The 18,014-nt window shown below is 43.4% G+C and overlaps 1 protein-coding gene across 2 annotated transcripts in view; it reads left to right on the forward strand.

Annotated features, from left to right (window-relative positions):
- Window positions 1-18,014, forward strand: part of FAM120A (family with sequence similarity 120A) — a 113,016-nt gene that overhangs the window by 75,437 nt on the left and 19,565 nt on the right. For both annotated transcript variants that reach the window (XM_024199489.2, XM_029911219.1), the window contains exons 11-12: window positions 3,701-3,950; window positions 10,481-10,595. In XM_024199489.2, coding sequence (XP_024055257.1) covers window positions 3,701-3,950; window positions 10,481-10,595 — 365 coding nt within the window. The remainder of the gene's footprint in view (window positions 1-3,700; window positions 3,951-10,480; window positions 10,596-18,014) is intronic.

Here is an 18,014-nt window from a genome sequence, read left to right on the forward strand (position 1 = left end):
GGCGTGGGGAAGTAGGGAGTTGTTGGGTTTTTTTTGTTTTTTTTTTGTTTGTTTGTTTTGGACACAAGTATTTTTTTAGTTGACTATGTCCTTTTAAAAAAACTCTGAGAAATGTATTATTCCTTTGCAGTAAATAGTAACATTTATTGTTGAGCCTGATGCAGAGAAAAGCATGTATTTTTTTCAGGAAGAAGCAACCTGTTGAACAAACAAAATCTTCTTGGAAATTAGGATGAAAAATTATATGTAGCTATTTTCCTCCTGGCAATTAACTTAAATTTGTTCGTATGGAATTTCCAATTATAGTGACTAATTCATCCAACATTAAATTTACCAAGATGATAGTATTGCCTATTTATCCCTTGAGTAAGGGTAGAATTACACTGCAATCATTTAGTCTTCTGCCAAGATGTTTATTCATTGTTCAGACCTAAACAAAGCTGTTTTGTACTTTATAGATTTGATTTCAGAATGCCCTTGGGCTTCTGTGTAGGGCCAGGTCTTAAGTCCCACCAGTTCTTCCCATTGGATACCAGCTTACGTCTAATTATACATAAGAACTTAAGTTGTCTTTCTTGCATATATGAAGTGGAATGAGACCACAGCTTATCTTCTGTTGGCGAAACAAATTAGATGGAGGAAGCTACAATTTGAATTTCAGCCATTATTTTCTTCCTTTTGTGCAAAGGAGTCAAGTTTCCTAATTGCAATGTCCACTACAGCACTGAGATCATACAGTTAGAAAGTACACAAAAATAGTCAGTCCTGGCCTTGTGCATATACTGAACGAGAATGGTAGCAAGATGGAACCCTGCAGCACCCTGCACAGGAACGTCCTTAGGATTGATGATACAAATACAATCTTCTGGGGCTTCAGCCTTCAAGGAACAAAGCTGCTCAAGGAGCCCTATCCCACTCTCACATAGAAATAACTTCAGGCAAGTCAACAGTACTTAATGTTCACTGGGACTGAAGGCAGCTGATAAATCTAATATCAGCGTAGACACCTGATCACTACCCATTGCTGGGATGAGATTGTTGTCCAATGTGACATGGGTGGTTTTTGTGCAATATCCAGATCTGTAACCAGATTGACGGGGGCTAGGGAGATCTAAGGCATCTAGTTATTGTGATTCTTTTTTTACCAGTCTTCTCAATTACCAATTGTGGCAACTTGAGCAGCTGTGTATTCATGTTATATAGTATTTTCTGAGAGAGAGATTTTATATACAACATATATTGCACACACATATGCGTGAATATATAATTCTTCAAGTATGTGTCTGTCGCTGTAGGTGTGCATGGCAGGTAGTAAAGCTGGCTTCTATTCCCACTCAAAGGGGACATAGAGTCGCAGAAGAAGACTGATCTTAAAGATAGTGCTTAAACTGAAGGAGCTCATGAAACATCGCTCTTCCAAAGACAAAGGCCCTAAGCAATCAAAGATCCAGTACTAATATGGTGCTGATACCCCTGACAGAGTTGAGTAAGGCCCCAAGATAAGCCCTGGAGGCATGTTCCTAGTACTGAAGAAGTGACTAGAACTGGAACCAGCTCCATATTTCCCCATGGCACCACCTTCTGAAGAAGAGAAATACTTCTCCTCACCATCACCGACACTCCTTGACAACGTCAAGCGGAGATCCATCTCCTATGCCATTGGAGAATGACCCCAAGGAGAGCATAAGGGCTTCAGATCACTGCCCAAAAAGGTTTGAAAGTGGGACTCGGTTGGCCTCTCTGAACCACATCAGCATCTGTATGGCATTTCAGCTTGGCCATATTGGCATTACTGAGGTCCTTCATCCTGTGTGTCAAAGAAATTACCCTCTTGTGCTTCTAGCAGGAGGAGGAGATCCCATTCTCTGGCACTATCATTGGTTAGGTCATCCACACTGGAAACAGATGTGGGGCTGCAGGAGATGATGAGGGGGGGAGGGGGCCTACCACAATGATCCCTGTCTCCACCCAAGGAAACCTTCTTATCTCTGGATGAAGCGGTGACCCCAGCCTAGCCCCCACTACCGTGATCAGTGACTTTAAATCCTTCCGGGACTTCTAGTCCAGAATTGTGGAGACCCTCGATATTGAGACCAAATTCATACAAGAACAGTCTTAAGTTTTTTTATATTTTCAGTGTGACAGCACTGGCCAGGTTCACTCTCCTACTCATTAACGAGTGGATAGAGGAACTGGAAGGACTATGGTAGATCCTGGCCATTTCTCCGCTCACTTGGAAGTGGAAAGAAAAGAAGTATTACATGCCCTAGAAGGGCTTAGAGTGTTTCTATGCCCACCCAAACACAAGTACAAGAAAAACTGAAGTTCACTAAACATATTCATATGGACAAGGATCCTAAGAAATTAGACCCTTTTTGGATGCAAGGCACATTCATCAGCCTCACTGCAGCTTTGGGTAGGAAACTACCAGGCATTATTCACTAAATACAGTTGCTTCACATGTGAGAGGGCCACTTCTTTCCTTTCAAAAATCCTGCAGGAGTACAGTGATGAAATGAAGGAGAGCATTAAGGCGGTCCAGATGGATACAAGGATATTGCTGCAGGCAGCCATGGTCACATCTGATACATCTGCAAGGTCAGTGGCCATGGCTGTCACAATCAGATGAGCCTTGTGGCTCCCGACATCGAGGATACCAAGTACAGTTCATGATAGAGGACCTATCCTTTCAGGAGATGGAGCTCTTCAATCAGAGGACAGACAGATTAGTCCATTTCCTCAAGGACTCAAGGGTCACACTATGGTACGTCGGAATTTACACACTGTCTCCCTACAAAAAGCCATACAAGTACCCGCCAGCAAAGGCAGAGGATGTTTTCCTACCACCAGGGCAGACAGCCCACAAAGCAAAACCCAGGTATTGCAGGGGACGCCAGTCTTCTGCCTCCTTAACCAACCCAGTGTCTTCACAGAGAACAGATTTGACAGGAGAGTGAAGAGTTACATCAGTTTGTCATATCACAGCTGATCTGAAGCCTGCCCCCATGTCCAGGGACCATCTTGCCCCTTTCCACCAGGCCTGTGTGGTTATCACAGCTGTCAAATGAACATTAGACATCACTGCCCAAGGCTTCCTTTTCCATTTCCACTCCCTATGCACCCTTCCTTTCCAGTCCTCCTTTTTTGTTTTGCCACCTGTTCATCACCATTAGCTGCACAAAAATAAAGTTGTAGGGATGAAAGTAGCCGATGCTTAGGAAGTATTTTGTATTTATGTGCTGTTTTGGGAAATATTCTTCATTTTACATCCCTCCAACTCTTTAATCAAACATGTAAGACCTAATTAGGAGAATATCTGTGTAAAAAGAGAAATTAAGTAGCTTATCTTCCATTATGCCATTATGATAGAGAAAAATAATTTGGATAATAAACTAATTAGGTTAAAAACAAGTTGACAGTAATATTCCTACAATATATTTGTGTTTTTATGAAAACTCTTGCATATTAGAGAATGTGTTGAAGTGAGTGCATGTGAAAGAAATAATCCTTCAGGACCTTGCTGGTTGGCTACTAGTCATGCAAATTAGCATACATGATACAGAATCAGTACAGCCAATATAACGTCTAAACAGCACCTGGGTTAAAATGACCTATTGATTTAAATGGGGAGGCTATCTGTATATGAAGTTTAAAATATACAAGACTTTGAATTTTTTTTTCAATTGTTTTTGTTCTGTAGTTTCACCAGTGATAATTAAAGAATGGGCTGCTTACAAAGGAAAATCTCCCCAGACCCCTGAACTGGTGGAAGCGCTTGCATTCAGGGAATGGACCTGTCCCAATCTGAAGAAGCTGTGGCTGGGAAAAGCAGTAGAGGACAAGAACCGAAGAATGAGGGCATTTTTGGCCTGTATGAGATCAGATACACCAGCAATGCTCAATCCAGCTAATGTGCCCACTCATCTTATGGTGCTCTGTTGTGTATTAAGGTGAGGGTTTATCAATCACAAATTAAAATAGCATAAAAGAAATGCGTTACTACACTGTATAATATATTGCTCTATCAAGTCTTTCTCTAATCCTGCATTAAACCATGACTTTGAAAATTAATAATTCATATTGCAAGTAATTTTGGAAGAAATGACTTCCTCACTTCTGTTATTCTTAAAAGTGTGCTAGCTACTTGTCAGTTTTTCAGCTAATTCCATAAAGAGTTGAAAGAAGAAAAATTGGCTGTTTTCTCATAGTTGCTTCTTTGCATTTGAATTGGTTTAGACTTGTTATATTTAAGGCCTCTAAGTAGCCAGGTACAAACATTGCCTTTTGGGTCACAGAAACTGGCACTGTACATTCTCAAAGAAAAACCAAAAGGTGCTGCAGAAAATGGTTGTTTAGTAGCTTTATGGGATTGGAAAGCTCATGTAAATGATTTCCCATTTACCAGGTACTAGGATTCGCTATACTAGGCTTGCTGGTTCCCTTACTTGATTTGACTGGCCCACATGAGAGGTGCAGAATTAAGAAGGAAGAGACTAGCCTTCAATTTCGGAGCTGAATTAGGAATGAGCACTCCTGTACCTTTGGCGGCGGGGGGGGGAATCCCTAGTAAGACCCAGCTCTTGCTTCTTAATCTGGCAGGACCCAAGATCTCAAGCTGAAAGATGAGATTTGTATGAATGGAAGAAAGATTTTAGGTAAATTTTTGAGATGATAAATGTAAGTTTGCCTCCAATTTAATATTAATTTATCTTGCCTTTTGAGCCATGTATAGTTTTTCTTTGAGCGATTGGTTATTGTATTCCACGGAGGGTTGTGAGCATGGACCCGGAGCTTTTAAAAGTAGTCGTGTCCATTGTTCTGCGCATGCGCCCGTGGTACTGCCTCATGGTTTCGACCAAGGCGATAAAGAGTGGTGTGGAATTATAAATAAGGCACTTGGCTTTGTAGGAGTAGAATACAATAGTTCCAATAATATTTTATTAAATCCCTTAACACATTTTAAAATAGTTTTTCTGTGATGTGACATAAATAGTTTGTGAGGTATAAAAGTTTTATTGGCACTTGTTTGGAATGACCTGCATAAAACTTGCTGTGACTTCACTTCTGAGTAATGTGTTCATCTCTGACTCATGTTGATGAAGCCTTTATACTACACCATTATTTCTTATTTTTATATGTATCATCATGCATTTCTGCTTTAGGTAGTATTTTTATGATCTATCCTACCCTTTGTTATTGAAAGCAGTGTGGGGTTCTGATGATCATGTGTGCTGTGGGGTGAGTTCACAGGCAGTGTCTCATCAGTGTATTTTGCTTGGACATTTACATCACATAATGGATATTTTCCTAATTCATCTACTCTAAGGAGCCAGCTCAATGGGTATAATGTAAAAATATTGTCAAACAACATTACTATTTTTCTTTGAGTAACTTTTGACCAAATACATATTTTTATACTATGCAAAAGTATTTGAATCAGCACAAACTACAACAATTAATGTAGACAAGGTGGGTGAGGTAATCTTTTATTGGACCAAATTCTGTTGGTGAAAGAGACAAGCTATCGAACTACACAGAGCTCACCTACCGTGTCTCTGTCATGGGATCAATAGGGCTGCAACAGTACTGCAAACAATAATTAATTTATCATTTTTAATTAGCAGGATTATCAAAATGTTGTCTGGCATTAAACCCTAAGAAATCACTTCAATCTTTTTAGCTGTGTCTTATTTTTAATTTGAAGCCTGAACAAAAAGTTTTTGGCTTCATTCTGGTGGCTTTTCTGTTCACACAGTAATACTGTTTACTTTAGCTGTTAAAGTGAGGACTCTGAATAAGTCTTCTTTGAGTGATTGCACATGTCCATTCCACTGTAGGTATTTGTGCTCTCCAGTGCACAGTTGTTGAAGAGTTTTTTTCCTTGATAGTACCTGTTGGGGCAGCCTGAGTACTCTCTGCTGTCTCATGCACATTGGGCAGTCATAAAGGGCTAACCCCCCCCCACACCCACCTCAGTGCCTTCCTACCACCTGTTACGGTTATTGAAGCTCCCTGTCCTTGCTTCTGCAAGTCTTTCTCAATACCTATATATTGTACCTATGTGTAGTTAGTGCAGTCTAGTAGTTACTCTGTTTGTTAGTTTAAAAAAAATTGTTTTTATTGTTTGAGCATGTATGAGCCCCAGTACCGGAGGTATCCCCCACACTCTCTGGATTTCAAGCCCTGCCACTATTGCGGCAAGGCTATGCCGAATAGGGACCCTCACCCCAGCTGCCTTAAGTACCTGGAGGAAGTTCATGTGAGGGACGAGTGTAGCATTTGTAAGGGCTTTAACCCTGTTCAGAAAAAAGACAGGGCAGTCAGGTTAAAATATCTGCTCATCAAATTGGCTGTGTGGCCTCCATCTGAGCTCTCTACATTGCTCTGGATACAGAGCACCTTGGCGTTGGTCAGTAGCGCACCTGCCACGCTACTGGTACCGAGAGGCAGATTGGCATCCCCAGTACCGGAGAAGAGGCATAAGAATCGGACTCAGCACGAGGACCATCAAAGAGGATGAGCTCTAAGAAAAACTCAGAAGGGTGATCAAAAAGGAAGCACTCCCCAGAGCACACCTCTAAACAGGGGAGTTCGTTGATTCCAGAGGCCAATGTGGGTCTGTCGAGCCTGGTTCCCCAAGCATCTTCATTGCCATCTCCTTGCCCCAGTGTACCACACAGTATCTTTCTGGTACCCAGTCTACTCCTGAGGTGTTTGAGGCTGCGAAAGGGTTGTTGAACCTCAGTGCTGCCATCACCAGTGGTTCAAGAGTCTCACCTGGCACCAGTGACGATGGTACCACCTCCAGCGCCTTCCCCTCCACACTAAGCAGTTCCACCAGATGTGGCATCAAGGTACCAATGAGACCGGTACCATCTAAGGGAAAGGCACAGATGATATCCCTGTCTCCGCTTCAGAGTCAGTCTTCCTCTGCAGTCCCAACGGGTACCGTACCACCTTGGTCTCAAGAAAAAGCTTCATCCTTATCAGACTCTGAAGTGGTTTCCTATGTTTCCCAACCTAGCTGGTCCCATTGGGGGAGAGATGCCACCTGCCCGCCCGGGTTTCTGCCACAATACCAGCAGGGAGTTTACAGGAGGGATCCTTGGACTGTGTATAGCTGGGGTCCAGGGACATACTAGTGGCCCTTTTGGGACCCGTAGGTTCCTCACCCCAGTCAAGAGCATCCTTGCAGCCATCTGAGCTGGCTCCATCTGCTGGGCGCCAGGAGCATCGTCGCCACAAGCATCTTGGTACTGAGCAGACTTGGGATCTCTTACATGAGCAACTGTAGGAACTGAACCATTAGTATCCTCTTCCTCCTCTCCTGATGAGACAGTCATGGTGGAGCCTATTTCTCCACTTCTGGGTGATTTATTTTAAGACTCATCAGGAGCTGTGAGGAGGATGGCTAGGGCACATGATATCCACCTGGAGGAATGGGAAAAATTCCACAAGCTAGTGGATGTTCTAATCTAGCTCCAGATAGAATAGCTCTGCCAATAAATTCGGCTTACAGCTCACCAAGATTCTCTGGCAGACCCCAGCTTCTCTGCCTCTGACTGCTGAAAGAGTAGAGAGAAGGTACTATCTCCCCTCGCGGGGGTTTGAGCACTGTATAACCATCCCTCCTCCAATGCCCCTTGAAATTGCAGCAGCCAATGAAAAGGAACGATAGGGACACCAGACTTCAGCACCAAAGAATAAAGAGGACAAGAAGTTGGACTTATTTAGGAGGAAGCTTTATTCCACAGGTGGATTAGAGCTTCACATTGTGAACCAGCAAGCTGTGCTGGGATGCTTTGATTTCACTGTGTGGGGGATGGGTTTGAAATTGAAAGACAAGCTCCCATGTGAGGCAAAACAAGAGTTCCTAACTTGGATAGAGGAGGGCAAGTTGGTCGCCAGAACAGCTCTACAGGCATGTCTCGATGCAGCAGATTCTGCTGCACGCAACATGGCCTCTGCCTTCACTTGAGGCACTCTTCCTGGTTGCATTCTTCTGGCCTCCTTCCAGAGATGCAACAGACCATTCAGGGCTTACCCTGTGAGCAGCCATTCTTCTCAGAAGAGACAGATGAGACTCTGCATATTCTCAAAGATTCTAGAGCAGCTCTGTAGACCCTGGGCATTTACACTCCAGCAGTGAAGCAGAAGGTGTTCTGTCCTCATCAGTCTCAGCGTTTTCAGTGATTTACTTCTTGAGTCCAAGACCTATCATAGAGAAGGAGCAGAGATTACAAATGGTAACCCACATCACTGCCCTTTGTATCTGCAGCCACTGGTTCAAGGCAGGCAGCATCTTCCAAGAACTAATTTTTCATGGGCAGGTTGAGAGCAGTCTGCCAGTTCCAAGAGTGCCATCCTTTATTATTCCAATTCTTCCAAAACGCCTGTCCCACTTCAGTCATGCTTGGGCCCACATTGCAACAGATTGGTGGGTTGTAAGCATGGTGGAAGTGGGATATTTGCTCTGTTTTATTTTTGCCTCACCTTTCCTTTTCCTTTCCCCATCCATCTTCAGGAACAACTCTCACAAGAAAGCAAGTCTGCAAGATATATATTTGCTTCTCCTTGTTAGGAGCTGTAGAGAGTCCCTCTCTTGTTCAGGGGAAAGAGGTTTCATTCCTGATATGTCCTGATCCCGAAAGCAAAATAGACAAGTCAGTCCTGTCTCCAGTAGAGAAAATAGAATTTATTGGAGCGGTTTTGGAGTTGACAACAGCTAGGGCCTTGCTACCCAGACAAGGTTTCTTGCAATTCAAAGCCTCATTCTGAACTTTTAGTTTATCCTCTCACCATGATGAGGAACTATTTAAGACTGCTGAGGCACATGCCACATGCACTTATGTGGTACAGTACGCCAGACAGTGCCTGAGAGCCCTTCAGGGCTGGGTGGCAGAGGTGTATTCTCCAAGAAGGCACCACATAGGCATGTTAGTGCATGTCCCTAGACTAGTGGGTAGTCCCAACCAATGTATGCAGGGGAGTTCCTTTCACTCAGCTTCAGCATTCACTTACCTTAGTCAGGGATGCCTGGATCTGAGGTGAGAGGACTCACCTGGGATACCTGCAAACACAAGGTCTTGGTCTCCCAAGATCTCAGTCTGTAGAACCTGCAGCTCCCTGATGTTTATCCTTTTAGCTTGCCATAGCATTCCTCCCTCACATCAGGGAGTGGACATATTTATGCCAACCGGCACTGTGATCATTAGGTTTTATGTAACCCCTCTTCACTAGCTAGGAAGCAGTCCTACTCTGGGATTTCTGTGTCAGCAACTCTCTGTTTCTGAAGGAGGCCCACCTCCAAGAGGCTCAGAACACACTGGCAGGGTGTAAAGCTTATACAGGGTAAACTCATAAATTGTTCGCCCTCTATAACACTGATAGAGAGATATGCTCAGCTGTTTCCTCCTTCCCCCCCCCGATATTAATGCATACTCTGGGTTAATTAATAAGTAAAAAGTGATTTTATTAAATACAGAAAGTAGGATTTAAGTGGTTCCAAGTAATAACAGACAGAACAAAGTGAATCACCAAGTAAAATAAAATAAAACACGCAAATCTAAGCCTAATACAGTAATAAAACTGAATACGGATAAAATCTCACCCTCAAAGATGTTTCAATAAGTTTCTTTCACAGACTGGATGCCTTCCTAGTCTGGGCATAATCCTTTCCCCTGGTACAGCCCTTGTTCCAACTCAGGTGGTAGCTAGGCATGATGGCTGCCCCCTTTGTTCTGTTCCACTCACTTATATATCTTTTGCATAAGGCGGGAATCCTTTGTCCCTCTGGGTTCCCACCCCTCCTTCTCAATGGAAAAACACCAAGTTAAAGATGGATTCCAGTTCAGGTGACATGATCACATGTCACTGTAAGACCCCAAGCTTTCATTCCTCCCAGCCTGACTCACAGGAAGGCCTGCCTGCAAACAGAGCCATCCACAGTCAATTGTCCTGGTTAATGGGAGCCATCAAGATTCCAAACCACCATTAATGGCCCACACTTTGCATAATTACGATAGGCCCTCAGAGTTATATTTTATATTTCTAGTTTCAGATACAAGAGTGATACATTTATACAAATAGGATGACCACACTCAGTAGATTATAAGCTTTGTAATTATATCTTACAAGAGATCTTTTTCATGAAGCATAGTCCAGTTACATTATATTCATACTCACTAGCATATTTTCATAAAATCATATAGAGTGCAACGTCACGACGTTGCCCTCCTTCCCATTTCTATCAGAGTCATTCCGGTAGGAAGGAGCTGAGGGGATCCTTTATGCCTGCGTAATGTGCGCAAGACAGCAGAGGGCACTCAGGCTGTCCTGACAATAACTGCTAAGGATAAAAACTCTCCAACTGTGCATTGGAGTCCACGGACACCTACATGGAATGGACATATGCAACATATTGCGAAGAACAGCAGTTACAGAAAGATTAGTAACTGTTCTTTGTTTGCTTTTGCTGTAGGTATATGGTGCAGTGGCCAGGGATCCGTATACTTCGTCGCCAGGAACTTGATGCTTTCCTTTCTCAAGCGTTGTCTCCAAAACTCTATGAACCTGACCAGCTACAGGAACTTAAGGTAATTCTTAATCTAACTTCCTTCATCAGAGAAATCTACTTCCAACTGATCCATAATATTAACATTGAGCAAGTGATGTTTTTCTCTAAAGACATTAAGCATTAAGGCCTAGTTTTTTAAAGGTGATTTAGGTATCCACTGTGACTTGTTTGTGCTGGGAAGCTTCTCCAGGATCATTTAATCTCCTGTGTTCTGAATATTGTACAGCTCTTTAAAGTATTCTTTCCATCACTTATTCAATTCTTAGAAGTAGTAAACATCTTGATAGAAAGATGAAGAAGAAAAAAGGCACTGGGAAGTGACAATGCCTAACCAATTTAGGAGCCTATTTCTCATTTTCAAAAAGGATTTAGGCACTTGAAAGTCAATGCGATTTTAGGCTCCTAAATCTGGTGTTGCAACACTGAGTACCATAACGCCTAAATATCTTTGAAAATCTGGTGTGTCCCTTCAATGTATATAGGTCACTTAGTATGTGAAATGCAAACTTTTTAAGTGCAGCAAAGACTGGTACTCACTCAGTTGTAGTGTATTGTTTATATTATGAAAATAAAATTTGATGGGGGGTGGGGGGGTTGGTGAGATTTTCTTACTATTTTATGATAGCCCTTTGAAAGCTTAAATCAGAAATCTGTTTCTGAAGAGAGCTCTATTTTCCTTCTTGTGAGGTTGCTCTTGAATCATCATCTTGCTGATTTAAATAAATAGATTTCTTTGTTTAGGGTCAAAAGATCCTTATAGCAGTTATTTTGGGTGGAGAAACACAGAGAAGTTTATGTAGACTTAAAAGCATAAATAAAGAGGTGGAGGAAGCAGTCTTCCAGCATTGATTGTGTTCCATAAATATTAACTTGCATACTTTTAAAAGACTTTAGCAGAGATGCTTATCTTTCTAGATACAATTATATATTATGAAGTAAACATAACTAGCTAACCCAGGGGTGGGGAACTTTTTTTCTATCGGGGCCACTGACCCACAGAAAAAATGAGTTGCAGGCCACACACAGCCCTGCGGGGGTGGGGGCGCGGAGGCTCGGGGCTTTACCCCGCAGCAAGGTGAGCTGGCGCTCACGTCTCCAGCCCCGCAGAGGGCAGAGGCTTGTGGTTTCCCCTAGGCTCTGGGGTGCGGCCAGAAATGAGAGGTTCAGGGTGTGGAAGGGGGCTCCGGACTGGGGCAGGGGATTGGGGTGCGGGAGGGGGTGAGGGCTCCAGCTGGGGGTGCAAGCTCTGGGGTGGAGCTGGGGAGTTTGGGGTGCAGGAGGGGGCTCCGGGCTGGGGCCAAGGGGTTTGGAGTGCGGGAGCGGGCTCAGGGCTGGGGCAGGGGGTTGGAGTGCGGGAGGAGGTTTGAGGTGCAGGCTCTGGGAGGGAGACTGGTTGCAGGAGGGGGCTCAAGGCTGGGGCAGGGTGTTGGGATGCGGGTGGTTGTGTGGAGTCTGGGAGGGAGTTAGGGTGCGGGAGGGGGTTCCGACCTGGGGCAGGGGGTTGGGGTACAGGTGTCGGTGTGGGGAGGGAGTTAGGGCATGGGAGGGACCTTTGTATGTCAGTCTGTCTTCACAGTGGCACCCTCTTAGAACCCCTATCCAGAATTCTGTGCCCCAGAATGCAGAAAATGGCAGGGTTTAGTCCTGTATTTATAACAGACAGATGGATCTTGAGCCCATCCAGCAAGCACTCTGCTAAATGAAAATGAAAGAAAGCTTTAGCATGGGGCAGGGAGTTGGTGACCTGAAGCAGCCCACTCAGTCTTCTTTATGTTGTTGGAAGATGGCCGATGGGGAGAAGGAACAGGAAGCGTTCCACTTCTGCGGCCTCACACTAAAGGAATAGTTGTATGTAGTCTTCCAGAGTCCCCAGTATAAGAAGTAGAGCCCAACCAAGCCAGAGAGGGCTGTCTTCCTACAGTGACTTGAAAGTGATTGCTCCAAGCCAGTGCATGAGCATTTGCTGTACTGAACTGAATGGGCAGATAGCAAAAACATCTTTTTTCCCCAAGTTGAGATCCACAGTTAGAAGATGACACTGCAGAGAGCAGGGAGAAGCAGCAGCCCGTGGCATTGCTCTCCCTAGTAGCTGGAGCAAATGCAGCTCACCTAGATTTCAACTATCTAGGGTCAGACAGGTAGATGCATCATGTTTCCTCCTGCCACCAGGATCCAGCCAGTGGGAGTGCTGCAGTGATCATGCATTGTCTGTATGTTTTCCTATGGTGTCAAGCAGGCTATATCTTGTCAGAGTCTTACCTGCCTGTGTTTACTGCTAGCCCCCAGCTGTGTATTCTCTCTGTCTGATCCTTTAAGCAAGTCAGATATCATCTTTAAGAAGCCATCTCCTATTTCTCCCACTCGTTTCAGGAAGGATCCTCTGGCTATCATCCAGCCGTAAAAAGTTGCATAAGGAGATGCATACAAGAAAACCAAATCAGTTGACCCCAGTGGATCCCACATTTTAAGCATAAAAGAGCTAATAAATCCCATAAACGATAATGCGAAAGAAAAAAATCCTGAGTCTCGATCAGAATTTTATTTGGATTGTTATTCAGCAGGTGGAGAGAATAAATCACTTTCCAGGATCCTTGCAGCCCAAGGATGCCTGAAAAGCCCAGACAAAAAATATATGTAGTATATATATCTAAAAGGAAATGAGGGAAGAGAGATTCTTCATTGTCATCTTTCTCTTTAAGCTTTTAATTACCAGAAGGAAGGAGATAATGAGACCTAAGACAGAATGCAGTCAGCCAAAATGAGCACATGCTGGGTTCTTACAGGACTGCTCATCTGTCGCTCTCAAAGCAAAAGCTCTCAAGAAACCTGTTTCAGCCATTGCCAATGGGATCATTTGCAGAAGTTCTTCTCTGATTGCTAAAAAGCAACATATCAGATTCCTGAAAGCAGCATCACTAAGTCCTCCCATCATTCACAATTGCCCATGTGGAGCCTGAACTGAGTCATTCAGGACCGTTGCTGAGATCAATGTCTCCATATTTTCTCTCACTCAGTTTCTCACGTTCAGTTAAGGAAAGTCTTAAAATAAATGCTTTAACCATTCAGCTACAGTGTGTCACCTTCCTTCAGGATAAGGTGGTTAACGGTGCTGACTCAGTAGTCAGACCAAAGGATAACTGTCTTTTGCACCATCAGAGAGACAGTGCACATCTCTCCGGGAAAACACATAGACAGCTTTTGTCCAAATCATGAACATCCCTTGAGTGAGACACCCTACATGTTTAGAAGTACAATCAGAATATATTTGCACAAGTCTGAGACCTACAGAAGTCAACACAAGTACTTTATCCTGCAGCAGGCGGGGGGGCATACGAAGTCTCAGTGGCAGGATGGATCAAGACATGTATCTCAGGGTCTCACAAAGCTAACTGGGCAACCTTACTTGTAGGTATTGATGAAAACTAAAATGGCAACTTCATGGCCAAAAGGTAGGATATGGCATATGAGGAAATCTGCAAGGCAATAACTTGGTCTTCATTCCTCACATTCTCATAACCCAACAATGTAGACATAAAGTCCTCTGCAGATTTTGTTTTGTGTGTGTTAACAAAGTAAACAGTCTTGCCCCTGTCTCCAGTTTCAGTGGGTAGAGGCGGAAACCCCACTATGAAGACTGCTGGACACAAAGATTCCAGCAGAAGAATCCCAGAGGAGAATAAATTGTTTTGTCTCTGAGAAAAATGAGTGGCAGAGACAAGGCCACTGATAAACAGAATATTTTACCTTAAAACATCATGTATTTGTTGATGGAGAATTTTTTTTCTCCATCAACAAGTTTTATTTTTAGGTTGTGTGTAGGATTAGTATGGAATATTTCCATAATACTTGTTGGTAACTGCAAATGAAATACTTAGTGCTCCATTGTTACTGTCTTCACACACTGCTGCTGCTTTTTTTCCTGTTGAAGTCAGGCACAGAAGGAGCATGTGGGTTTGAATACAGCTGCATATCTGCAAAGTGATTTGGATCCTCTTTTTGTGATCTTGGAGATTTCTGATTTATGTGCATGAAAGATAAAGCAATTTAATTACTATTGAAAATTAATGGCAAATGTTCCCAGGGAAGGATTGACATCTTCACATGTCAACTGAACAGGCAGAGTTTACTCCTGAAGGCATTCTGTGCCAAAAAATTAAAAATTCTGTGCACAATATTTTTTAATTCAGTGAAATTCTGCAAGTTTTATTTGTCAATAAATAAATGCAGAGGCTCCAGCATGGCACAAGCCACTGGCTGCACAAAGATGGGAGATCACTCTGCAGCCTCCCCACCCCCAGGACACGGATTCAGTGGGTGCAGCTGGGTGGGGGTCAGTGGCATGGGGGTCTAGATGTGGGGGCTCAAGGGAGTGGGCCTTGTCAGGGTGGGGGTTTGAGTGCAGGGAGCTCAGTGTGGGGGTGGCCTGCGTGCTGGGATGGGGGTCCAGAGGCAGAGGGTCTGAGTGCAAGGAGGTTCCAGATGCAGGGATTGAGGCTCTGTGGGGTGGGGTTTGAGTATGGAGGGCTAGGGGGGTTCTGGGTGTACAGGGTGAGGCTTGACAGGGGTGTCAGGGTATGGGAGGTCCAGATGCATGGGGGTTTGGCGGATGGGGGAGCAGCTCCCTGTACAGAGACCCCCCTCCCCCTGCTGCTGAGGCGCAATGGGGGCAGGAAGCAGGGGAGGACACTGAGCTTCCTGCAGCTGGAGGAGGTTTCTGGGGGTGGGTCTGACACAGCCTCAGCCACTCCTTGCAGGGGAAGAGGAAGTTCCATCCTCTCCCGCCCAGCTGGGACTAGCAGCTGATCCCAGCTCAGGGTAGGAGCCACTGGCTGGGGTGTCCCCAGCCCTGCGGTGATTTACCTCTCCGCCAGTTGCTCTGGGTGCCTGAAACGATGTACCTGCACCAGTAGGAAGTGGTGCGAAACTGCTCTTGCTCTTCCCTTTGCTTCCTTGTAAGAAAGTCATTTTTCTGCGGGGAAGCAAAGAAATCTGCAGGGGACATGAATTCCGTGCACACGCAGTGACGCAGAATTCTCCCAGGAGTAAGAGTTCTCTTGTTTACGCACCGAAAATAAATGCTCCTTATTTTCTTTCCATTATCTCCTCTTATCCCTCAATCAGTCTATTATTTTACCATCACATACTCATTCTGCACTCTTTCAGCTCCAACTCTTCATTAATAAAATTTGTTTTTCTAATGATACAAGACTGCCTTTCCCAATTTCTACAGATGCTGACACAATTTTTCAAAGATGGCAACCTTCCTTTGCAATGGAAGTGGGCCTGAGGGGGAAAACGCAATGTTTCAGAACCGAAACATTAAAAAACGAAATCTTAAAGTTGAGCACTCCTGAGAGTTTCCAGCAGTAAACTGCAGAATATACATTGAAAACATCAAAATATTTTTTTGCTATCTACAGTTTAAACAATATTAAATGCAAACATTATCACAGCAGAGAATTTCATGGAAATCTCTTAACCTTTATTTGCTGTAACATGTTCCAAGACTGTCTGAAAAATTTATGTAATCAGCTGCATAGTACATGTTGTTATGGGTGCTCTTAAAGCAGCACTAAACTGTAGTGTGCGCCTTGTAAGATTTATATACTTAAGCCCCAAACTTTGGGGTTCAGCTGAGATGTTCTTAGCACAGGATCTGGGGAGTGAGGGAGACAAGGATGGTTTTATTCCTCTTTCCTCAATCCAGTGGCTAGTTCAGCTCCAGTGCAGTTTATAGCAGTCTGAGTATTTTCAGAGTTTCATTAGAAACCACTGTAATCTAATTCAAACTACTGTAACTTCTATCAAAATGGGTTTAGAATTACTCTACAGGTGAGTGGTATGGGGCTTGTTCACACATGGATAATCATAATCACAATCACCAAATGACATACTCTGTTAAACAGGAAATTATGGTAGAGTTCAGCACATTGCTTTTGTTGTAAACTTAACTGTCAACTTCTTTTAACATCAGATCACAAAGAGTAGGTAAATGGAAGCTGGATTCTGATCTATGTGCTAACTTCAAAATTCTATTCTTTAAACAAAAAAGTTTCTTTAGTGTGTATGTGGGGTGGGGGGGAGGTCACCTACTTGACTGTCCAAATAATTACAACCAACAGAGGAAATAAAAAAAAACGTTAATTTCTTTTCATTTTGGGAGAAGATAGGAGAAGAATAGCACTGATATTTCTTAAAATGCGGTTGACTTCTAGTTCTTTTTAATACTTCTAGTTAAGCAAGCCCAACGCTATTTGAAGATATACCTTTTCTCCCAGGGATGTGGTGAAGTCAGAGAGCAGTTTCTCAACTGTCAGTTGCATGGAAACATTACTTTAAATCTCACAATGGAGATCCTTGCTTGACAACATAAGCGAACAGTGCTGTCTTTGTCCTACTGTGAAAAGAATTAAAAAATTATATGATTGCTACCAATCATTAAATCAGCACAGGGCATATTTAAGGCAGCCTTCCTCTTATTCCAGTCACATGACCCCTTCCCTCTCCCAACAACATTTGGGTTTTACTTTGGTATGAAATTTATTAGAGACATAAGGTAGGTGAGGTAATATCTTTTATTGGTTAAACTTCATCTACCTTGTGTGTCTCATATCCTGGGACCCACACGGCTATAACACTACAACAAACATGAGTTTTTATTCTTCTCTTCGTTAAATCCCATTTCTGTAGCTAATCTACATGTCATGACTCATGAATGAATATTAAAATATGAAATGTAAATTTGCATTATTTGAAATCAAATGTTTTCTTTTGGAGTGCTGGTCTGGGAGCAATCCTTAGAATACTTACTTGTTCTGAAAGCATTTGTAGTGGTCTGCCAAAGTATTACTAGCTTTGGAACTGGTAGGTCATGGCACATTGGACATGAAAACTGTTCTTGATACTCTTGTTTTTCTTCCTAGCTGTTTCCAACATGATTTTAGTGAGAAATATCTCAGTAATCACTAGAGTTGAAGATTTTGTGCTTTATGCCAGTGATTTTTGAACTGGGGTCCAAGGACCATTGGGGTCCACAGACTATGTCTAGGATTTCCAAAGGGGTCCACACTTGCATTAAAAAATTTGTAGGGGGGCTGCAAATGAAAAAGATTGAAAACCACTGCTTTATGCCATTTGGAAGCTGAATGCCAAGCTTACAACTAAATGGTTTTGCATGGATTTTAAAGCAGTTCTCTAGCAGTGCTTAACGCAATGGCTGCAAAAAATCATGTCATATTTTACGTTCGTGTGATAGGAAAGCAGGCTCTTAATCAGAATGATGTGAGATTTAAGGTTTAGTAGCTCATGAGCTCCTAGATCAGGGGCGGGCAAACTTTTTGGCCTGAGGGCCGCATCGGGTTTCAGAAACTGTATGGAGGGCCGGTTAGGGGAGGAGGTTGTGGCCTGGCCCCCACCCCTTATCCGCCCCCCCCCCCGG

Source organism: Terrapene carolina, unplaced genomic scaffold, assembly GCF_002925995.2.
Source record: "Terrapene carolina triunguis isolate 2854851 unplaced genomic scaffold, T_m_triunguis-2.0 Scaffold89, whole genome shotgun sequence".
NCBI classification, from domain to species: domain Eukaryota; kingdom Metazoa; phylum Chordata; order Testudines; family Emydidae; genus Terrapene; species Terrapene triunguis.